General features: G+C 42.7%; 1 protein-coding gene across 1 annotated transcript; it reads right to left on the bottom strand.

Annotated features, from left to right (window-relative positions):
• Positions 1–824: 824 nt before the first annotated feature.
• HBEGF (heparin binding EGF like growth factor) lies at positions 825–22642 on the bottom strand. The gene is made up of 6 exons (XM_060774154.2): positions 22395–22642; positions 18703–18885; positions 8476–8647; positions 5105–5260; positions 3660–3751; positions 825–1724 (listed from the first exon to the last, which is right to left on the bottom strand). The coding sequence occupies exons 1-5, from the start codon at positions 22435–22437 to the stop codon at positions 3679–3681; spliced, it is 627 nt and encodes a 208-aa protein (XP_060630137.1). The 5' UTR covers positions 22438–22642; the 3' UTR covers positions 825–1724; positions 3660–3678.
• Between the last annotated feature and the right edge of the window lie 2035 nt (positions 22643–24677).

The raw sequence follows: 24677 nt of genomic DNA, 5'->3' as shown, positions 1-24677 counted from the left end.
ACAATGATGACAATTACTATGGTAATGGACTATGGACAAGCTTGATGGAGTCTCCAACTACAGAATTTGGCTAGATAATGGCCACCAGACTGGTATATTTTCGTAGATTGTAATTGTATTGACTTAATGTTTTTAACTATATATAATTATTGTTTCTGTTTTTGTATTTTATTATGTGTACATGGAGGCATCAAATTATTGTCGGCTGGTAGCCGTCCTGAGTCTTCCCCCCCCCCCCCCCAGGGGGTTGAGAAGGGCAGGTACAAATATCCAAAATAAATAAATATTTATTAATGTTAACCCCACCTGCAGGTTAACATTAATAAATATTCCTTTCTATTAACAAAGTACATTCCTCAAAATGGAAACATAGGCCCCCTCTACACTGCCATATAATCAAAACAGATAATCCACATTAAGTTAAGAGCTGAGGTGGTGCAATGGGCTAAACTCTTGTGCCAGCTGGACTGCTGACCTGAAGGTTGCAAATTCAAATCTGCGAGATGGGGTGAGCTCCCATCTAGTTAGCTCTAGCTTGTGGGGATATGAGAAAAGTCTTCCAGCAGCATGGTATCACATCCAGGCATCCCCTGGGCAATGTCTCTATGGATGGCCTATTCTCCTACACCAGAAGCAACTTGCAGTATGTTCTCAAGTTGCTTCTGACACAATAAAAAAACCCTGCAGGTTGGAGTGGTTTGGGATCAACCCAGCTTTGCCACCATAGTGGAAAATGTGCTTAAAATTCAGCAAGTGCAGCTGTTGCTATTTTCCCTGCCGTGCCTGACAAAATTATATGCTTAGAAAAAAAGGATAGTGCAGAATTCAACATGGTTAGGGCATCATACTTTACCATAGAAATTAGTCAGAAACACTGGATACAAAACTTGCGTGGTTCATCTTAAATTAGAAGGAAACATTCTGTGGTTTGCAACCAGACTGCTAAACTGATTCATGCCAACCTCTAAGCAAAATCAAAAGTTATCTCCAGCTGTGACAGATTTGCCCTGGGAAATAGTCCAGAATAAGGCCCACAAAGCATAAGTGTCTCCATGAGAACACTGCACAAACATAAGACATTATAAGGAAGTGTTATTAGAAATTCTTGCTTTTCAGCTATTTTAATCCATGCACCCCAAAATTAGTTTTCATGTAACAGCAAGTATAACAAAGGGTTATTTATTAGGATGTTACACTGCACAATCTTCCTGTCTCAGACTTCAGACAGGATCAACCCCTAAATAAATAATATATACAACGTATCTAAAATAAATATATAATTTAAAATGAAATATTTGTTAAATATTTTCCCCCATTTAATTAAGTTGAAAATTAGACTTCTTCAGCAGATTGAAAGTCTTTCACAGTTATATCCTCAGCAGGTGCTTGTAGAATCCAGTTTGCAGGTTTGTGGTTTCTTTGCTTGTGAAGATATCACTTTCAAATGGTGCCAAGGCAAAGTCCGGCTTTTCTCCGAAATCTGTGGCTCCGCATCAGGGATGCACCTTCTGCAGAGAAGTGTCTCTCTCAGATTTGTTTGGAAATTTCTTCCAATTTGGGGACGGCAAATTGCTTTTTCAACAAAGCAAATAACTGTCATTATCCCCTTGGGAAAAGAGCACTTCCTTCCACTCACACAAGCGCCCCTTTCAACTTTGACATGTGTCCCAGAAAATGAGCTTTATCCATTGGGTTGTTGAAGTAGGTCTTCCCACTGCTGAATCCTGAAACATAAGGAAAGGATGGTTCACATCACATCTAAATATGTGTTGCATAACACTACACAATATGCACTACACAAATGTGTACAAAATTCAATTTTAAAAAGTTTTTATTTCCATAATCTTGGGAAGCATTCTATTCTTACTCTTATTGTTAATGCAAGTATCTCTACATAACTGTGTTAAAGTCTGAGCCACTAGGATTCAAGCAGAGTAAACAGAAATCTAAGATAGGACATTGCCATGGAATCTGAGGCCCCTTCCACACATGCGAATAAAATTCCATGTTTTGTGCTTTGAACTGGAATATATGGCAGTGTGGACTCTGATAACCCAGTTCAAAGCAAATACTGAGTGCCTTGATATTCTGGGTTATATGGCTGTGTGGAAGGGCCCCAAGAGCATTTGGCAAGTATCACCATTTGTTAATTCCTTGCAGGTCTTCTCAGCCTATGGAATTATATATTCTTCCTGAAGACTTTATCTTGATTAAGGAAATATTGTAAAAAAGATTGGCTTGAGAAACTATTTTATTCATAAGTAGCCGTCCCCTGCCACACGTTGCTGTGACCCACATGGGGGTTCTGTGTGGGAGGTTTGGCCCAATTCTATCGTTGGTGGAGTTCGGAATGCTCTGTGATTGTAGGTGAACTATAAATCCCAGCAACTACAACTCCCAAATGTCAAGATTCTATTTTCCTCAAACTCCACCAGTGTTCACATTTGGGCATTTTGAGTATTCTTGTAGAGTTTGGTCCAGATCCATCATTGTTTGAGTCCACAGTGATCTCTGGATGTAGGTGAACTACAACTCTACAACCAAAGGACACTGCCCACTAAACCCTTCCAGTGTTTTCTGTTGGTCATGGGAGTTCTGTGTGCCAAGTTTGGTTCAATTCCATCCTTGGTGGGGTTCAGAATGCTCTGTGATTGTAGGTGAACTATAAATCCCAGAAACTACAACTCCCAAATGTCAAGATTCTATTTTCCTCAAACTCCACCAGTGTTCACATTTGGGCAGATTGAGTATTCTTGTAGAGTTTGGTCCAGATCCATCATTGTTTGAGTCCACAGTGATCTCTGGATGTAGGTGAACTACAACTCCAAAACCAAAGGACACTGCCAACCAAACCCTTCCAGTATTTTCTGTTGGTCATGGGAGAACTGTGTGCCAAGTTTGGTTCAATTCCGTCGTTGGTGGGGTTCAGAATGCTCTTTGATTGTAGGTGAACTATAAATCCCAGCAACTACAACTCCCAAATGACAAAATCTTTTTTTTTTGAGTGAAGGACATACATTGGGTTGTTAGGTGTATGCTGTCCAAATTTGGTGTCAATTCGTCCAGTGGTTTTTGAGTTCTGTTAATCCCACAAACGAACATTACATTTTTATTTATATAGATTTGTCATTTATGCCCAAATCCATGCTAAAATAACATTCTCAGAGTGGGACAACGAACACCTATTATCAAGGGACACAACTGTTATAATCTGGAGTATCCATGAAAGGATACAGAGGGCTGAAAAATACTTCTCCAAAGCAAAAGTGGAAACAAAAATGTGATTCAGAGGGAGAAGTCTCTATTACAGAAGAGGTACAAACAAGTAGCCAGAGATGCAGCAGGAAAGACACTAGCAATAATACAGAACTGGATAAAGGTACTGGGAGAAGATCACATCATTTGGAAGGTAATCTCCAAAATCCACAGTAAATATATTATGGGTGGTGATGGGATCAGTAATGCAGTGCAGAAACTGGGGAAAAAAACAACAACTACCCAACATATTCATTTCTTCTCAAGGACTGACACCCTTCCAAAAATACAAGCATCTCTAAATTTATCTTGGCCTACTAGAAGAGAAAGATTTTGCTTCAGGGCAAGGAAAAGACAGAAGTCATTGTAATCTCATCTAGTCAACACAACACTTGAAGGATTACCTTGCAGTTCCAGAATGTCTCAATGGTTGCTAGTGCTGCCCAGTTTCACCTTTTCTTCGTTCTCTACATCATATACACCTTGTTTGTGGCACCTGGAAAAGCCAAAGAAAAGGAGATTCAAGATGAAGAAGAACCTGAACTCTAAATGGGGAAAAGCAACATTGCTACCACACTATCCTTAGGCAAAAAAAAAGTGAATTACTGTTCCTTTCTGGTATGAGAAACTGAGAACCCTGCATTTCTGGGCATGAAACCAGTCACAAGACGTGGAGTACCTTGGACTAAAACTGGACTTCAGTCCTTCAGTTGTTGGCTTCCAGCCCAAGCCCCTCAGCACTGTGTTCAAGACCATAGAAGGGCTGGTGCACCATCTACAAAGTCACTGAACAGGAAGAGATTTTCAAAGCCATCTACTCCAACTGGCAAGACCAAAAGATGACTTATTACAGATGCCACAAGGATTTCATCTGCCTCATCCAAAAGTCCAACTGAACACTAGTCAAGGACAAATGGGCAGAGAGATTGAACTGAACTATGTTCAAATCTTAACGTGTTACTTTCTGGGTGGTCTTAGGAAGAGATCTGCCAAGGTGTGTTCCTTGCTTGTAGTATTGAGATGTGTCACTATTTTACTACTGAAATTAAGGAGATCTGCTCCTGGCAGTGCTTTGGGAGAGAAGCTATCTGGAATCTGACATATGTCATTCTGAACTTCTCAGAAGGTACAGACCAGTGGTTCACAACTTGCGGGTCCCCAGATGTTTTGGCTTTCAACTCCCAGAAAATCCTAACAGCTGGTAAACTGGTTGGGATTTCTGGGGGTTTATTTATTTATTTAAAACATTTATATTCCACCCTTCTCACCCCGCAGGGAACTAAGGGCGGAGCACAACATATATACGGCAAACATTCAATGCCAGGACATAAAACCATAAATATATGCAAACACTAAAATCACTTATATTCAAATTAAAAGTTACTTAAAAACCACCTCAGGACACCATTTTGCCTCATTGCACTGCCCCAAAGGCTTGGTCCCACAGCCAGGTCTTCACCATCCTTCTGAAGGACAGGAGAGAGGGGGCTGATCTAATATTGCCAGGAAGGGAGTTCCATAATTGGGGGGCAATCACTGAGAAGGCCCTGTCTCTCGTCCCCGCCAAACACACCTGTTATGGTGGTGGGACTGAGAGCAGGGCCTCCCTAGAAGATCTTAGTTTCCACAGGGAGATGCGTTCAGACAGGTAAACTGAGTTGTAGGCCAAAACACCTGGGAATCTACAGGTTGAGAACCACTGGGATAGACTAATATTTAAATGCTACAATTCTTATGTATTTAATATATTTCTAAGCCTCTTTTCAAGACTGCAGTCTTCTTATAGAGCCTGCATTTCCAGATTATGGTACACCTACACCTCAGCTTTCCACCACACCAAATAGCTTACCTGAGCATCAGTAATGCAGCAATGATGATAAGACACAGGGATGACAGCACAACTGCCGTGACTGCTAGTATAGTTGTGTGGTCGTAACTGTGGGGGTGTTTTTCCACTGGAAGACTAAAGGCATGGCATCTCTCCCCATGGTACCCTGAATGGCATCTAGGAATTAAAAAACAAAGTATAAGACTCATTCCAGGAAGTAAAGCCATTTGGTCTCTTCTCAGGTAAATACCCTTTCACACTACACAGTTGTAGCACTACGATTCCACTTTAATTACCATAGCAATATTCAATTAAATCCTGGGACTCAAGTTAATTCTACGTGTATGCTTGGGGTAATGTTGAGCTCTGAAACAGACTCAGTCTGAAATACAAAATCCCCCAATCTTCCAAAGTGACATGAGTTCTGTGAGCAGAAGTAATCTGGTATTCTCATTACTCATAGTTTATTTAGCATCATTAGTGTTCATGGATCCTTTTATAGTAACGTAAGCCAAGCCAAGTTGTAGCCCCCAGAGAGAAGATGAGTGTGCAAACTTTGGTGAAAATTGAGTTGTTAAAGTTTTAGCTAAAGTCAAAGGTTTATATGCATCCCTTTGGTTAAGAAACTTCATTCTTAAAAGAGACCACAATTGACTCATGCTTTCTCTTTTTCAATGTCCTCTTCGGTATGAATAACTCCAGTCCTCTTTTGGGACAGAAGCATACTTCCCAAATAGAAAAACCCGCCTGCCTTGCTCATGCTTAGGAAGATGAAAGCAGCCCATTCCACTCATCAGGGTCACTTTCAAGCTTTGAAAGTCAGACTATAAAGGAAACCAAGGGGAAAACAGGATGATGATGATGAGTGACAATATAGTTCCTAGTAAGCAAATGCCCACTGCGCTTCTGAGCCAAAAATTAACCAACCTCGGCCTACCATCCCAAATGATTCATGATGGGTCTGTTCTAGCATTGAGTAGGCAGGTGGGAAAGATAATAAAAGACTCCACTGCAGACAGCAGACAGCAGCTCTTTGCTAAAGTAAGAGTGGGAATCCTGCAGCCATCCAGTGGCTGTTGGATAATACCTTCAAGCATAGCAAATAGTGAGATATGCTGAGAATTGCAGTCCCATCTCACTAGGGGACCTTCCAGACAGGCCCTATACCCTAGGATCTGAACCCAGGTTTTCTGTTTATCCCAGATTATCAGGCAGTGGGGACTCATATAATCCAGTTTAATGCAGAAAACCTGGGATTAGATCCTGGGATATAGGGCCTGTCTGGATGGGCCCCTGGAAAGTTGTAGGGTTTTTATGTATGTGTGTATTTATTTATATCGCACTCTTCAGCCAAAAAGACTCCCAAAGATGCTTCCTTCCCCTGTGCTAAACTGGCCTGCATATTTGAATAGTTAAAGAGACTGATTCCAATTTTAAGAAAATCAAATTTGAGATTCTGTTAGTGACATACATATTGGCAGTGCCAAATTACACCTATGTATATGTGCCTGTGTGTATCAGAGTGCTGAATATTGTTCTTTGCACCATCCCCATGCTAAATATAATCTAAATAAATTTTATTTATTTATTTATTTATTTATTTAGACCATTTCCACCCCGCCCTTCTCAACCCTGAGGGGGGACTCAGGGTGGCTAAAACGGGCAACAATTCAATGCCAACAGTATCAAAACAACAATATAAAACAGCAATATAAAATCCATTACATAACAATTAAACAGTGATATTAATTAAAATTACATAATCACATAGAACAAATAGAACATAATCACATAGAACATAATCACAGGTCATAAAGCCATTTCCAATTTTCAAACAATCCTATTGTCCAAGTTCAGTGCCTAAAGTGCTGCTGTGTCCAATAGCCAAAGACCTGGCTCCAAAACCATGTCTTTAGTTTTTTCCTAAAAGTAAGGAAGGAGGACACTGATCTAATCTCGCTGGGGAGCGAATTCCATAAGCGGGGGGTCACCCCGAGAAGGCCCTGTCCCTCATCCCCACCAGACGCGTTTGAGACGCTGGTGGGACCGAGAGCAGGGCCTCCCCAGTAGATCTTAAATTACGAGGTGAAACATAGAGAGAGATACGTTCAGATAAATAAGCTGGGCCGGAGCCATATAGGATTTTATAGGCCAAGACCATATTGTCCTTTGCATCATCCCCCAAACCATATAATATAATATAATATAATATAATATAATATAATATAATATAATATAATATAAGGATGGTGCAAGGAACAATATTTAGCACTGACCCACAACAACCCTACCACACCCTTAATTTATGGTTCTGTTGCCAAGGTGCTCCCCCCAGGCATTGGGTGGCTAGGGATCCATGGATGTAGCAGCAGCTGGTTGTGCGTCAGCAACCAGCTTGGGCAGCCTGGGCAGTCCTCTGGTGGATGACCTCACTGCCTAGCCACCATCATCCTCTGGCCACCAAATGACTCTGAGGAGGCACCCTGGCACTAGAACAGAAAGCCTAGAATGCAAAGAGGCGTATCCGTTATGTTTTAGTGCCAGGACCTATGTTTCAAGGAATTGGGAGTGGAGGGGAGGGCTTTGACAAAAAGGAAGTATTTCATCAATGAAGAGTATGTGACAATTTTTCCTTCACTCCTCGCAACAGCCATGTCCTTCAGTGAACTTCTTGAAATGTTCATTTTCCCATTTTACTTTGAGGGCCAAGTACTGCCACACTATAGCTCAGCAATACAGCGAAGCTGTAATTCGATAACCACTTATTGGGTGATTATTATACATTAAAAACAATATATATGATTATACTATAGACTTTACTGTGTAATTACTGTGTAAGTGGTGTATCTCCACCTTTTCTGTTGCCTTTCATTTAGGGCTCTTCCAGACAGGCCCTATATCCCAGGATCTGATCCCAAGTTTTCTGCTTTAAACTGGATGAGTCCCCACTGCCAAATAATCTGTGATAAACAGAAAACCTGGGATCAGATCCTGGGATATAGGACCTGTCTGGAAAAGCCCTTAGATGCTGAAACACTGACCCCGTCCCTCTGTCTAGAACAGTGGTTCTCAACCTGTGGGTCCCCAGATGTTTTGCCCTTCAACTCCCAGAAATCCTAACATCTGGTAAACTGTCTGGGATTTCTGGAAGTTGTAAGCCAAAATACCTGAGGACCCACAGGTTGAGAATCACTGGTCTAGAACCATGGTGCACATACACCCTAGTTTTTTTAATTAGAAAGAAGCTTTTGAAATGGAAATTTGGATTTCCATTTCATGAGCAAGTGAAAAAGCATGACATGTTCCTGGTATTCACATAAAAATAATATTCAAAGAAATAATTTTAAATATGCAGAAACAGTCTTACGATAGAAGTGCTGTGATAGACTTACATGCAAGATGGAGCTTTTAGAGCTTTGATGTATTTGCACTCTCCATGAAAACAATAATCTCTGTACTTTCGCAAACAGGGGTCTCTCTTTCTCCCTTTCCCCTTCCTCCTTTTTCTCCCATTTCCTTCCTTCTTTGGTGTTACAGGATCCTGTGGCTTCGACAGGAAAGCAACTAGAAAGAAGAATAAATAAATAGATTTAATGGAATAGCCCTTAGGCCATATCACCATACCGAACCAAACAACAAAGCTTAATACAACTTAATAAAACTCTTATATAGTAGGTTAAAAAAGACACTTATAATAATGCAGTCAATAAGTATGATAAAATTGAATATATACATCAAGAAGAAGAAAAACAACTAGTTATGTTATTGTATTTAACACAAATTAACAATATATTAGTGTATGCTTGAGTTTTTGGCTCTAGTGGCACAGCAGGTTAAACTGCTGAGCTGCAGAACTTGCTGACCAAAAGGTCGGTGATGCAAATATGGAGAGCAGGGTGAGCTCCCGTTGCTAGCCCCAGCTTCTGCCAACCTAGCAGTTTGAAACTATGCAAATGTGAATAGATCAATAGGTACCATTCTGGCGGGAAGGTAAACAGCACTCCATGCCAGCCACATGACCTAGGAGGCTCCTACAGATAACGCCAGCTCTTCGGCATAGTAATGGAAATGAGCCACCCCCCCCCTCCCCCCCACCCCAAGTCGGACTCGACTAGACTTAATGTCAGGGAAAAACCTTTACCTTTTATGCTTGAGTTTGGGAGAAATATGGGATATAAGTATACTAGGAGGAGGAGGAGGAAGAGGAGGAAGAGGAGGAAGAGAACTATCAACACGAATAACTACAAGTCCAGCATTATATCCTCCCACGCTTTGAAAATTAGCCCATCACTACTTTTAGGAAAATCACATTAATCTACTGTCACTTAACCATTATAAATCTCTACTCAAACTTCACTCTGATTTGATAATCCAGTTATGGTGGAATTGGGTAAATTTCAGAAACATATATAAAATGAAATAACAAAGTTTCAGTGTTCGCATATGCATCCTAATTGTGCATTTTATATGTCAAAAATGAACTCATAATATTTATACACACATACAATCCTCAGTCTACTCCTTCACACAAAGAGGGAAATGCTGTTTTAAAAAACTCTTTTGTGAATATATTTGGCAATTGAGAATACTAAGCCCTTTGTGACCTACTATAAAACATGCAGAGATCTATGAGAGTTTACTCTACTGGAAGCAGAAAGCTCCCAAGGAGAACCAGATTCCCCAGCAACCTCTAATATCACCATTGCTGCCTCGGGGTCTTTTGTCCAAGGGCTCTCTCTCTCTCTCAAAGTGGCTGCCTTCCTGCCCCTCAATCTCAGCATCCTATGCTATTCACCACATCCTTCCTGTTATGTTTATAGTTCAAAAGCAAAGCTCTGGGAGTTCTCCTGCACAAACAGCAGTTTAATAAGAAAGGATACAGATGAAACCGCAATAGACTTCCAAATGACTTCCAGGTTGCGTCAAGTGTAAAGAAGCCGCATATTCTTCCCATCTGTATCATCTCAAATTTGGTACATGTTTTTGGGGGAGGGAGGTTTTGGTGCAGTGGGGAACTGGGATGAAATGCCATCATTCTTGCTGACATTGTCATCAATTTTAATTATATTCTTCTTCCAATGATTTTTTTCAGGTCTGTGCTATCATCTCTGCACTCTAAGCTCTATTTAGCACTGTGTGTAGAGGCCGAATAACAAAAGTAAAAACTTGATCCAGTTTTCAATTTAAGAATAAGCATCTCTTTCCTGTCTAATAGCAGAACTTTCTGTGGCACATTGCTGTGTTCAGCTATGGACTTCTGATACATACATGTCCGACTGGAAATCAAGGCACATTATTACACATTCAAAATATTATCTTTGCAGAGGTCACTGACTGATGGGCTCCAAAAAAAGAACAGAAACAATGTGTCATGTGGTGATCTATCCTAAATTTCTCTGGCCTTTAGCATAATACTAAGGGGCCATGGTGGCGCAACAGTTAAACCACTGAGCTGCTAAACTTGCTGACTGGAAAGTTTGAATCCATGGGACAGGGTGAGCTCCTGCTGTTAGCCCCAGCTTCTGTCAACCCTACCAGTTTAAAAACATGCAAATGTGAGTAGATCAATAGGTACTGCCTCGATGGGAAGCTAACTGGCGCTCCATGCAGTCATGCTGGCCATATGATGTAGGAGGTGTCTATGGACAACACAGGCTCTTTGGCTTAGAAATGGAAATGAGCACCACCCCTCAAGAGCCAGAAGATGAATCCTTTACCTTATCTGTGTTTTTAGGCATTGAATGTTTGCCTTGTGTTGTGTATGTTGGAATCTGCCCTGAGTTCTCTCAGGGAGATAGGGCGGAATACAAATAAATTATTATTATTATTATTATTATTATTATTATTATTATTATTATTATTATTGTTATTAGAAACAGAACAAGATGAGTCCACAGCAGACAAAATCACTCTGCTGGCTGCTGCATTGGATCACACATTTTGTCAGCGCCAATTGTGTTTAAATGCAAGCCAAGGTCTTTAGGCACTGCATCCAGTGTGCCGATCACCATTGGTACCACCTTGACTGACTTGTGCTTTGGAGCTTGATCTTTTAATCTTTATATCATGTCAGCTTTTCCAGTTGTTTCTCTTCAATCCTGCTTTCACCTGAGATTGCAACATCGAAAATCTATACTTTGTTTTTTAACACGATTGTGAGGTCAGGAGTATTGTGCTCCAAAACTCTGTCAGTCTGAATTTGGAAGTCCCAGGGTAGTTTGCCGTGCTCATTTTCTGTAACTTTTTCCGGTTTGTGATCCCACCAGTTAGTTGTTGCAAGCAGATGGTATTTGTGGCACAAGTTCCAATGAATCATCTGAGCAATGGTGTTATGCCTCTGCTTGCAGTCTGTCTGCTTGAAATCTTCTTGAAGCAGCTGCGGATGTGATCTATTGTTTCATCTGCTTCCTAGCAGAGTCTATACTTGGGATCTGTTGTCGACTTTTCAATTCTGGCTTTGATGACATTTGTTCTAATGGCTTGTTTCCGGGCTGCCAGAATCAGGCCCTCCGTCTACTTTTTCAAAGTTCCATTTGTGAGCCACAGCCATGTTTTTCCTTGTCAATTTGGCTCTCAATTTTTCCTAGGAACTGTCCATGGAGAGCCTTCTTTCTCCAGTGGATTGTGTTTTTACGGTATTCACTCTTTGTCTTTTGCACTTTAAGCAATTTACTACTATTGACTTCCCTCAATGTTGGCTCTTGACTGCTTTTCACAGAATCTGCCAGTGCATGTTTCTCTTCTTCTACTGTTTGTTTCACTTGCAGAAGCCCCCTGCCTCCTGATTTTCTGTGCAGGTAAAGTCTGTCGACATCACTACGCAGATGTAATGCATAGCCGATTGTCATCAGTTTTCTTGTTTTTCTGTCCAGATCATCCAGCTCTGCTTGCGTCCGGTTCACAACTCCAACAGATTATTATTATTATTATTATTATTATTATTATTATTATTATTAAACTGTTCCGACTCCTGCTCAAGGTATCTGGCTGTGATTAACTTATCACTAGCTTAGGCCTCAATGAACTCTGCTAAATGTAAGATTAGGCTGAGAGATGCTTCTTTCTTGCTATGTACAACTCAGGATGATTATTTTTGTATCATTCCAATTAAAAATCACATTTAAATGTTTCAATTTGAGTTTGAAATTTCAAGTTTTAATTTTTTTTAAAGAAATATTAACTACAATTCAGCACTGTCCATGTCCAGCATCCAAGGATATAAAATCCTAGAACACTCCAAGCATTATAATGACTATCTTTGATATTTTGCTTGGGGGATATTCTTGACTTCTCAAAGCCTCCCTAAATAGAAAGCTGTGGTTTAAATTAGAAATGACCTGGACTTTTTAAAATGTGAGAATCTTAGTGTCACTCTGGGTAATCCCAGAAACACTCTGCTGTAACATGTTTTCTTTCATGGTGTTCCCCTTACAATGCAACACAGGCAGGCAAACATCTGCTTATCCTGCCAGTGTAAAAAGCACCAGGGAGTTAGCCGCAATGGAAACTTCCTTGTACATATGATGGCACATTATTTACTAATCTGTATTAACACAAGCCATCTCTTAGAATGGGAAATATAAGAGTTACAGAGGGGAGTATTTTCCTCTACAAATCCCTGCAAAAGCTAGACAGACAGAGCCATTAGGCTACTTACAGTTCGCCTCCGCCCAGTTAAGAGAACAACATGCTTCTCACTCTCTTATTGCCTGCTCCCCCCACGTCCCTGAATAGCAGTGTGCTAAGATTCAGTCTACCTAAGGAACAGGAAATCCTACACAGAGCTCTTCCACCTTCTAGAACTAGGGACACCAAAGGCCAATATATTGAGCCTGTGCAACTCAGTATTTATTTTATTTATCATGTCAGAAGCGAATTGAGTGTACAGTTATAATGTATTTAAAAGCACAAAGTTAAAAAACTTGGCATTATACTAAATGTCCTTTGACCAGAAGCTGGCAGAGTACCTCCAATGTGGCTGTAAGAAGGTTCTCCACTGTGCATGTGGCAGGGCTCAGACTGCACTGTAGTAAGTTGGCAATGGTTTGCTCCTCCCCACACTCACATGGATTCCACTTTGTAGCCCCATTTCTGAATCCCAGTCTGTTCAATGTCTTCCAAGTTGTCCAGTTTTCTGTGTGTGACTGGGGGAGTCTCTCATTAGGTATCAGCCACTGATTGAGGTTCCGGGTTTTAGACTGCCACTTTTGGATTCTTGCTTGCTGAGGTGTTCCTGTGAGTAGATCTTAAGAAGCTATTTCTTGATTTAAGGCATTGGTGTGCTGGCTGATAACCGAACAGAGGATGGGCTGGAGATGTCACTGCCTTGGTCCTTTCGTTATTGGCTGCTACTTCCCGACGGATGTCAGGTGGTGCAATACTGGCTAAACAGTATAATTTCTCCAATGGTGTGGGAGGACATGACAGAAGCCTCACCACAGGATCATAACACATCTGGACGTCCCCTGGGCAATGTCTTTGTAGATGGCTGATTCTCTCACACCAAAAGTGACTTGCAGTGTGCAACTCAGTGAAAGAACATAATCCTCTTCTTTGTTCTGTGGCTTCTTTGCTGTTATTCATGCATTCCCTCACCCTTTCTTTTTGGTATGAATTAGAAATTAAAATAACTTATAAGACGACCCTGCAAAACTCTTGCATTTAGGATGGAAGTAGGGAAGCAGTTTCTACTTTATTAAATTGCAATTGCATTCCAGCTTCAGACAGCTTCACCGTTATCACAGTACCCAGAAGAAGGGAGGAATCACGGGTGACTGATGGCTTCTACACAATGGTGCATTTGCTCTAGGTTTCAGTGTGAACTTTAAAGGAGTCATCAAAATGCCAATGCCTATCCTTTCAATTGAATTCAGCACTTTGGATAGTTCTTATAAAGTTTGGAATAAAATCCGGAACAGAATCATGGTGCCAGTGATATGAGAAATACACCACTTTTTTGAAATGCTGAGAAAGAAGGAAACTCAGAGACTGTTTTCTCCCCGACTGCTATGGACTTGCCATGTTCATCCATGTACACTGACACAACAACTGGGCATGCAATGAACGCTGAGAAGTGTGTGGAGAATCCAGGACCAGAGAAACATTGCACAGTTTACAAAAGACTTAGAAGGAGGAATTGTGACCAAAACTAGTATGCAGCCCATTTGGTACCACAAAGATATTGTACTCATGCCAATTCTAAGTAAAAGTAAAGGTTTCCCCTCATGTTAAGTCTAGTCATGTCCAACTCTGGGGGGTGGTGCTCATCTCCATTTCTAAGACGAAGAGCTGGTGTTGTCCGTTGATACCTCCAAGGTCATGTGGCTGGCATGACTGCATGGAGCACCTGCAGAAGAGGTACCTATTGCTCTACTCATACTTGCATTTTTTCAAACTGCTAAGTTGGCAGAAGCTGGGCCTAACAGCAGGAGCTCACCCCGCTTCCCATATTCGAACCACCAACCTTTTGGTCAGCAAGTTCAGAGGCTCAGCGGTTTTACCCAATTCATGTCAATTCTGCAGGTTGTGAAATTGTCTTTTAACAATAACATTCATATATATTTATTAATTTTTGTATTTCCATCTGTATTTGTATTTGTTTTAATACATGAATTAAGAAGGTGATGATGGTGGTAATAATGATGACACCACCCCATCAGCTCCTCTGAATTTGGCCATCGATGTCATCCATTCTCCCACAAAACCCATGAAGTAGATAGAATGGAGAATTGAAGAGAAGAATCAGAGAAGGTTAAAGGGAAAGCTGCAAAAAAGGGAAAAAATGATTCAAAGGATTTTTTGAATCAAAAAAATGATTCAAATGCAAAGAGAAAGAAATGGAGGCAAGGAAGAACAATGACATGGCACACCCAAAGCAAATGGGGAAAGGCCACCTAGAAATATGTGTATAAGCCCCAACTTCTGCCAACCTAGCAGTTCGAAAACATGCAAATGTGAGTAGATAAATAGGTACCACTCCAGCGGGAAGGTAACGGCGCTCCATGCAGTCATGCCAGCCACATGACCTTGGAGGTGTCTATGGACAACGATGGTTCTTTGGTGCTGAAATAGAGATGAGCACCATACCCCAGAGTCGGACACGACTGGACTTCATGTCGGGGGGAAACCTTGTCCACAGCTGCATGTGATACGGTAGACTCTGGCAGAGATGAGAGGATCCCTCTTGTCCTTTGCTGAACGTAGCATTTGTTGGATTTTCTTAGTTGGTCTGTAGATAGTTTGTATGTTGTGTTTTTTCATCAGCTTCCCTATGCGGTCAGTGGTTCCCTTGATGTATGGTAAGAAAAATTTTCCTCTGGGAGGAATCTTTGTATTTACTCTCGCTGATAGTTCTCGGTCTTGCAGCTCTTCTGATGTCTGAGGTGGAGTATCCATTGGCCAGTAAAGCCCAGTTTAGGTGGTTCCGTTCACCTTGGAGGAGGTGGGGTTCACAGATTCTTTTTGCATCGTCTGCTAGGGCTTTAATTGTGCTTCTTTTTTGACTTGGGTGATGGTTGGAATACTGGGACATATATAGAGGCAGCCTTGCTGAATGCAGCCATGTAGCTCTTTTCCTCTTCACAGGTCAACCTGGCTCAGCTGCTGCAGCTCAAAGTTCTTCACACACAAGATTGAACCCTGGAGTGGCCGTTGCTCTGGGATCCATATTTGGCAGAAGCCCCACAAGAGTGTTGAGACAAAAATGGGCAAAGAGGATGGACTGGAACTCAAGCCAAACGCCCCCGGGTGGCACAGCTTTGCCCTAAGTGACTCAGCTCAGCAAGGTAAGAAGAACCACACTGTGTGGGTGGGCGACAGTGAATCATCTCTGAATCCCCTCCATCAATTAGCAGCAGCACTGCTCGGCTGGAAAATGAGCACTTCCACCTGGATACACATACACAGCAATGTACACAAGGTAGCGAATGACTTGTTCAACATACTTTTGGACCACTGCCCAGGAATTAATCGTGTCTTCAACTTGCTCGAACCCTACCAAGCTGTACAAAGGGCAACCAAAAAAATTCTCCTTCTCCTTTGTCATACCTAAGAATGCTGTTGCTATGGAACCTGTTGTCGGGAAATATTGTCCATAAAAGGAAGAAGGTTTTTGTCAATGGGAGGAGGAAGTATGAAGGAAATGTCGAGGCTGCCAAGTTTTAATATCTTTGTAGTGGAAAAGGAAAAAATTAAGCAGTGAAGAGTGAACCAATAGCCACAGAAAGGTACCCAAGAAGTAGGGAAACATGAAAATATTGTGTTACCAACTAAACAAGTTGTGTTCCCACACAGGTGAGAAAGAACCAGCTTATAGCAGCTGGGGCACTGACTCTGCTTTGGCATACTCTTCAAATACCGCAGTAGCAGGCAAACCGCATGAAAGGTAAGAGCCTACTATGTGCAAAGCCATCCTCACCCAAGCAGTCCTCTAATTTTTCATATTGCATTTTGAAGTGCAGGGGCTTGTGATTATACTTCACAAGAGGACTAAACATTGTGGGCAGCACAGGATGCGGCTCTAAGGACTTGTGGGCAGCTGGAATGTGCGGCTGGCGCAAAGTAGGGATGTTGGGGCCTCCAGGGAAGCAGCGAGCTTCAGAAAATAGAAACAAGGAACTTCTAAAACATCAGCACACTGTGACATCAAGCACATAAGGCAAGAACTTCCGTGGGAACATTCCTGCTCGGTTCCCTCCCTTATAATGAGGATTCAGCTTGGTTACCAAGGTTGTACACACACCAGTGAAAACATCCCAAACAGTTTAGATTTTATCACAATCCAACTTGGTTTGAAATTCAGATCTAGAAAAACAATCTACTCTGAAGCACACTTTTAACTTTCCCATAACTGCTAACACAAACCCATCAGCTTTCTAACAACAAACTGTACACGGACTGGAGGGACAAGAAACCTTTGAATTAGGAATTTACTGTCCGGTAGGCCATGTCTCACAAGGCAAACCTGACACCATCATGCACTATGTTAAACAGGTGGAAAGTAACCCAGTTATTTCAAACTGGGAAAGGTGGTACAAGCTGTTATATCTCCATAAGGCAAAAAAAAAAATAAAAATGACGTCTGTCTTTTCTGAGGTGTCATTGCTTGGATTTTAGACTGTCATTCCCAATTGCAAATAATAATAATAATAATAATAATAATAATAATCTTTATTTATACCCCGCTACCATCTCCCCAACAGGGACTCGGGGCGGCTTACATGAGGCCAAACCCGGACAACATATTACAGCAAAATAAAACCAAAACATAAGCAACAAGCAACAGTATCAAAATTACATTTAAAAAAACATATGAATACAATAACAAAATAACATTCCAATAAACACATATCAGATGCACAGAATGTAAAGGAAAGGTTTCCCCTTGACATTAAGTCTAGTCGTGTCCAACTCTGGGGGGTTGTACTCATATCTATTTCTGAGCCAAAGGGCCTGCGTTGTCCATAGACACCTCCAGGTCATGTGGCCAGCATGATTCCATTGAGTGCTGTTACCTTCCCACCGGAGTGGGACCTATTGATCTACTCACATTTACATGTTTTCGAACTGCTAAGTGGGCAGAAGCTGGGGCTTATAGCGGAAGCTCACCCTTCCATTGAGCGCCGTTACCTTCCAACCGGAGTGGGACCTATTGATCTACTCACATTTGCATGTTTTCAACTGCTAAGTGGGCAGAAGCTGGGGCTTATAGCGGAAGCTCACCCTTCCATTGAGCGCCGTTACCTTCCAACCGGAGTGGTACCTATTGATCTACTCACATTTGCATGTTTTCAACTGCTAGGTGGGCAGAAGCTGGGGCTAACAGCAGGAGCTCACCCCACTCCACAGATTCGAACCGTCGACCTTTCGGTCAGCAAGTTCAGAAGCTCAGTGTTTCAACCCAATTAGCAGAACAAGCTACAAAAGTACAACGCAGGATATTGCCTTTCACTACATCTCAAAGCCCAGTTTAGCTTGCTCTGAATAGCAAAAGCCACAACCTCATGTTTTTCCACTTCTTTAAAGAAACAGTTGAAATTGGCCCGAAGGTCTTACATGCATTAATTTACCATTAATTTGATAATATATCAGATTAAAAGATGCCTGTATTCTAATGTTAACTTTCCGCTTTCTCTTCATATATATTACAAAACTCTACCAAAAAGATGCAGAAATGATTTGGAGACTAAGGCCCTTCCACACAGCTGTATAAAATCCACATTGAACTGGATTATATGGCAGTGTGGACTCAGATAATCCAGTTCAAAGCAGATATTGTGGGTTATATGGTTATGTGGAAGAGCCCAGAGAAGGCTCTGAAGACATTTATTTTCCAGTATTTGATCTTGCATCACTCAAAGCTGACAATGCTAAACATGTATCATTCAATAGAAGCAACCATATCTAATATTGTGGTGGTGTCCAATTAATAAATCAGAATCAGAAAAGAGTGTGAACATTTTCCAAAGCTATTATGCAGGCTAATGGACTCTATGGTCTGGAAAACAATCTGCCATCCATGCCCTCAGAGATTCTGCATGACTCCACCCACATCTGTAGAGGTTGCAGCAAACAAATGGTTCTCCCATCTTTCTCCTACTATAGGAGACCCTTGGACATACCTCGAGGGAGTTCGCTGAGGTTATCGCCTGAGGATGACATGGCTCCCTCTCTCTCGACTTCACGCTCCAGCGTCTCTCTGGCTGGAAGCAGCTGAGATTCGACCCAATCTTCTCTGCCTTCTTTTTTGTAGACTTCATTCGGGAGCAGCCCAGTCTCCTCGCCATTCACCAGGATGGAGAAAACTACGAGCAGGAGTAAGGGTATTTTAATAGGATGAACAAGGCTCTCAAGTTGATCAACAAGCCCCTCTCCCCCATTTTTAAACTATCCAGAATGCATGCAATCCAGTCTGAGGCTTGCTGTCTGATTCCGCCACACCAAAGCCCAAAATAACCTTGCCTTTGGAGAGTGGACAGCATTATTTATAGAAGAGCTACTGTACAGCACAAACAAAGCCCGGATTAAAACCAAGATAAAACAAAAAGAATGTGGACCACCCACTCAGGTACAGTCTATATGTCCACTTATCTCAGTTATATCCAGGTCTATCATTCTGATACACGCATGTACCCACTTTGGACAGGGCTCTAGACCATGTACCGCCACAATGGGACTCTCATTTGACACAGCTATTCCCAAGCGTGTTTTAGCACACAGAACAATGGGAGCTTTTTTTCACATGCTTTTTTTCATTTCTAAACTATGTGTCACAACACGTTTGTGTGCCAACTGCAATGTGTAGATGTGTTGCATGAATGAGAAATCTATGTGAAATAAGCAATGCCACTTTTTGTTCCATGTCAGGAGCAACTTGAGAAACTACAAGTCACTTCTGGTGTGAGAGAACTGGCCATCTGCAAGGGCGTTGCCTGGATGTTTTACCATCCTATGGGAAGCTTCTCTCATGTCCCTGCATGGGAAGCTGGAGCTGACAGACGGGAGCTCACCCTGCTCTCCAGATTCGAACCAACAACCTTTCGGTTAGCAGTCCTGCCAGCACAAGGGTACACATGCCACTGAAACATAGGAGCTAAAAATGCTCAATGACACAATGCGAGTGCCTTTATCTAATACTCCATCAAATAGTCAAAGGCTGTGTTCATTCCATCAACCTCATATATTGTGTTAAAATAATACATAGTTATTTTAGCATTATGCAACATTGCACATATTTAGATACGGTTACTCATAAATGAACAAAATCTTGGAAATGTATGTTACTATCTTACAAATCATACGTTTTTGAAAATATAAATACAAGTTTTTAAATGAGATATGTTGTATCCCCATCTCTCTTTAGAAGTTTGTGAGTAAATCCAAAACACCATGTCACAAAATCATACATGTCTAAAGAGTAAAATGTTTGCAAAGCTCTCAGGAGTAGAAGTCCAACAACAATGCAATGCTATAGAAAATGTAAAAAAAAATAGATATTTCAGAAACAGAAGAAGGCTTCCAAAATACTGGGATCATGGATTGACACTATGTAACAAAATTTGAGAAAATTTCTGTCCCTGGGTTGCGGTGAGTTTTCTGGGTTGTATGGCCATGTTCCAGAAGCACTCTCTCCTGACATTTCGCCCACATCTATGGCAGATGAGAATGCTTCTGGAACACAGCCATACAACCTGGAAAACTCACAGCAACCCAGTGCTTCCAGCCAAGAAAGCCTTCAACAACAGAAAATTATAAATTATGTATTAAATCTTTTCAATTCCCCTCCCCCCTGAAATTATTAAAACATCAGATGCCTTTGTGACCTTCGACAACACGTTTACGTTGCTGGTTTGAAAGCATTATTTCCTGTTTAACTGTGCGGTCCTTACTTTGAAAGTAGTTGTTATACTCCAGAAACTTTGTTTCTGTGGCTGCCACAAACTACGTTGATAAAGTGGTTGAAAAAGCATAGCAAAAATTTGCTACTACAGGGTGTCCCGCCAAAATAAACCTTTTGCAGTTTCATAAACTTTCCCCATGTTGTTATGATAGAACCAATTAGGAAATGACATTGATTTCCCAGGAACCAAAAATCATGTTACATAGTGTTGATTGCACAAATCAGTAAAACATCCAACACTCTGGGATGTTACTGGGGCGTCTTCTACACTGCTGTATAAACTCCAGATTATCTGCTTTGAACTGGATTATATGGCAGTGTAAACCAGTTCAAAGCATAGAAATTACTCTAGAGCAGGCATGGCAAACTGGGGCTGTGCAGGTGTTTTGGACTCCAACTCCAACCATTCCTCACAGCCTCAGGTCCCTTCCTTTTCCCTCTCAGCCACTTAAGCCTTGCAGCTTCAAAGCCTGGGTGCTTAAGCAGCTGAGAGGAAAAAGGAAGGGGTCTGAGGCTGTCAGGAATGGTGTGAGTTGAAGTCCAAAACACCTGGAGGGTCCAAATTTGCCCATGCCTGCTCTAGAGACAGCGGGAAAATGGCATCGACACTGGTCCCTTCAGCACTGAGGTTCCTCTGCACCCACCCGAGCGATGCCATTCCATCTTTGTCCCATATCGGCTATCAAAACAGGCTAAATTTGGCCCGGGACGCAGAGAAGGCAGCCTCCGAGGGAGCGGACTCAGAAAACAGCATGGCTAAAATTAATATTTTACTCCATTTGCAGGAGCAAAGTGGAGAGAAGACCCTCTCCGCCCACCCTACCCATCTTTCCAGTCCTATGGGGCAGTGCAATGGGTTAAAAACCCTTGTGCCAGCAGGACTGCTGACCAAAAGGTTAGCGGTTCGAATCCGAGAATAATCTGATGGTTCGAATCTGGGGAGAGCTCCAGACAGGACCAAGGCAGAGAGAAAACCCTCTCTCTTCGCCCTACCACCCCTTCGAGTCCTATGGGGCAGTGCAATGTGTTAAAACCCCTTATGCCAGCAGAACCGCTGACTGAAAGGTCGATGGTTCGAATCCAGGGAGAATCCGGTGGTTCGAATCTGGAGAGAGCTCCAGGCAGGACCAAGGCAGAGAGAAGACCCTCTCCCTCCACCCTACCCATCCTTCCAGTCCTATGGGGCAGTGCAACGGGTTAAAAACTCTTGTGCCAGCAGGACTGCTGACCGAAAAGTTGGCGGTTCGAATCTGGGAGAATCCGATGGTTCGAATCTAGGGAGAGCTCCAGACAGGACTAAGGCAGAGAGAAAACCCTTTCTCTTCGCCCTACCCACCCTTCGAGCCTTATGGGGCAGTGCAATGGGTTAAAACCTCTTATGCCAACGGGACTGCTGACCAAAAGGCCGATGGTTCAAATCCAGGGAGAATCTGGTGGTTCAAATCCGGGGAGAGCTCCAGGCAGGACCAAGGCAGAGAGAATACCCTATCTCCCCAACCTACCCATCCTTCCAGTCCTATGGGGCAGTTCAATGGGTTAAAAACCATTGTGCCAGCAGGACTGCTGACCGAAAGGTCTGCGGTTTGAATCCGGCAGTTCGAATCTGGGGAGAGCTTCAGGCAGGAGTTCACCTGCCTGGAGCTAACAGGCAGGTGAGCTCCTGCCTGTCAGCTCCAGCTTCCCATGCATGGACATGAGAGGAGCCTCCCACTGGATGGCAACAATCCGGGCGTCCCTTGGGTAACGTCCTTGGAGACAGCCAATTCTCTCACACGAGTCGCTCCTGGCACCGCGCTGTTTCTGGGCAGTAGGGCTGTGTCCTAGCAGCATCCTCTCCTGACGTTTCGCCTGCACCTGTGGCTGGCACTTTCAGACCCCTTCCACCACCACCCTCCACCCCTCTCCTGCATTTACCTGTGGCCAAGAGAGCGCTCCAGATGGCCAGCGAGCCCGCCATGGCGCTTGCTCGCCCCGATGGGAAAGCCAGATTAAGAATCCCGGAGGCCTTCGTGTCTTGGATGGGAAGGCAGTGAGTGGGTCCTCTTTCCCCGCCGGTCTCCCTTGCTGCTGAGCAGCGTCCCTCTCACAGCCGGCTGCTGTCCCGTCGAGAGTGCCTTCTGAGCGAAACTCCTCGGGTAAGCGAAGCCCAGGCAGAGAGGGAGGGAGGGAGGTGAAGAGGGGCGGGGCTAGTGACGTCACCGGCCGCCCCGCCCAATCCGGGGAGACGCCACTCCGTGGGAGGCTGGGCGCGGCCGGAGAGGCCGGAGATGGAGACTCTCCAGGGGGCTCCCCGCCCAAGCAAGTAGTGGGGGGGGGGGGGGGGAGCAACACAGGCCTGGTGTGTCCAATCTGCAACGCCTCCTCATCAGACTAGACAGAACAGTGGGCTTTGGATTGAGATGCAAGGCTTGTGGCTATGATGCCTGGCTTCCAAATATCCTTCAAACTAGGTCAGTGTTTCTCAACCCTGCGGGGGTCGTGAGGGGGTGTCAAAGGGGTCGCCAAAGACCATCAGAAAACATAGTATTTTCTGTTGGTCATTGGGATTCTGTGTGGGAAGTTTGACCCAATTCTATTCTTGGTCCAGTACAGAATGCTCTTTGATTGTAGGTGAACTATCAATCCCAGCAAGTACAACTCCCAAATATCAAGGTCTATTTTCCCCAGACTCGACCAGTGTTCACATTTGGGCATACTGAGTATTTGTGCCAAGTTTGGTCCAGATCCATCATTGCATGAATCCATAGCACTCCTGTGGATATAGGTGAACTACAACTCCCAAACTCAAGGTCAATGCCCACAAAACCCTTCCAGTGTTTTCTGTTGGTCATGGGAGTTCTGTGTGCCAAATTCGGTTTAAATCCATCGCTGGTGGAGTTCAGAATGCTCCTTGAATGTAGGGGAACTATAAATCCCAGCAACTACAACTCCCAAATGACAAAATCAATCCTCCCCCCAACCCCACTAGCATTCACATTTGGGCATATTGGATATTTGTGCTCAATTTAGTCCAGTGAATGAAAATCCATCCTGCATATTGGATATTTACATTATGATTTATGACAGTAGTAAAATGACAAGTATCGAGTAGCAACGAAAACAATATTATGGTTGGGGGTCACCACAACATAGGGAACTGCATTAAGGGGTCATGGCATTAGCAAGGTTGAGAACCACTGAACTAGGTTGTTGTAGGTTTTTTCGGGCTATATGGCCATGTTCTGGAGGCATTCTCTCCTGACATTTCGCCTGCATCTATGGCAAGCATCCTCAGAGGTTGTGAGGTCTGTTGGAACTAGGAAAATAGGTTTATATATCTGTGGAATGACCAGGGTGGGACAAAGAACTCTTGTCTGTTGGAGCTACGTGTGAATGTTTCAACTGACCACCTTGATTAGCATTTGATGGCCTGGCTGTTGTTTGGTGTGGCTTGTTGGTGCCTGAGGCAATCTTTTGTTGAGAGGTGATTAGATTGTTTCTCTGAAACACTCACACGTAGCTCCAACAGACAAGAGTTCTTTGTCCCACCATGGTCATTCTACAGTTATATAAATCCATTTTCCTACTTCCAACAGACCTCACTACCTCTGAGGATGCTTGCCATAGATGCAGGCTCTCACAGTCAGAAAGTTCTTCCTCATGTTCAGATGGAATCTCCTTTCTTGTCGTTTGAAGCCATTGTTTCGCCTCCTAGTCTCCGGGGAAGCAGAAAACAAGCTTGCTCCCTCCTCCCTGTGGCTTCCTCTCACATATTTATACATGGCTATCATATCTCCTCTCAGCCCAGCTCCTTAAGCCGCTCCTCATAGGGCTTGTTCTCCAGACCCTTGATCATTTTAGTCGCCCACATTCTAGCTTGTCAATAAATTAAAATGTATTTCTATAAAAGCTATATATTAAAACGTATTTCTACAAAATACACATTAAAATTCACAAATGGATTAAACAAAAGACATTCATTTAAAATTCATGCTTAAAGAGTATTTGGGTAGGCCTAAAATAGCCCTATGAACAGGTCTAAAAACCAAGACACCGAGACATTTGTTGTTGTTGGGCTGTGTTTTAATTATGCCCTACCTTTCCCCCCAGTTTGAGACTGAAGGTGACTTATATTAGTTGAACTTAATTTTAAATTCACAGCACACAAAAGCAATGAAAGAAAATTAAATATCAATGCAGAATGGGTCGAAACTCACA

Source organism: Anolis sagrei, chromosome 4, assembly GCF_037176765.1.
Source record: "Anolis sagrei isolate rAnoSag1 chromosome 4, rAnoSag1.mat, whole genome shotgun sequence".
NCBI classification, from domain to species: Eukaryota; Metazoa; Chordata; class Lepidosauria; order Squamata; family Dactyloidae; genus Anolis; species Anolis sagrei.
This window is presented reverse-complemented; position numbering and strand designations above follow the sequence as displayed.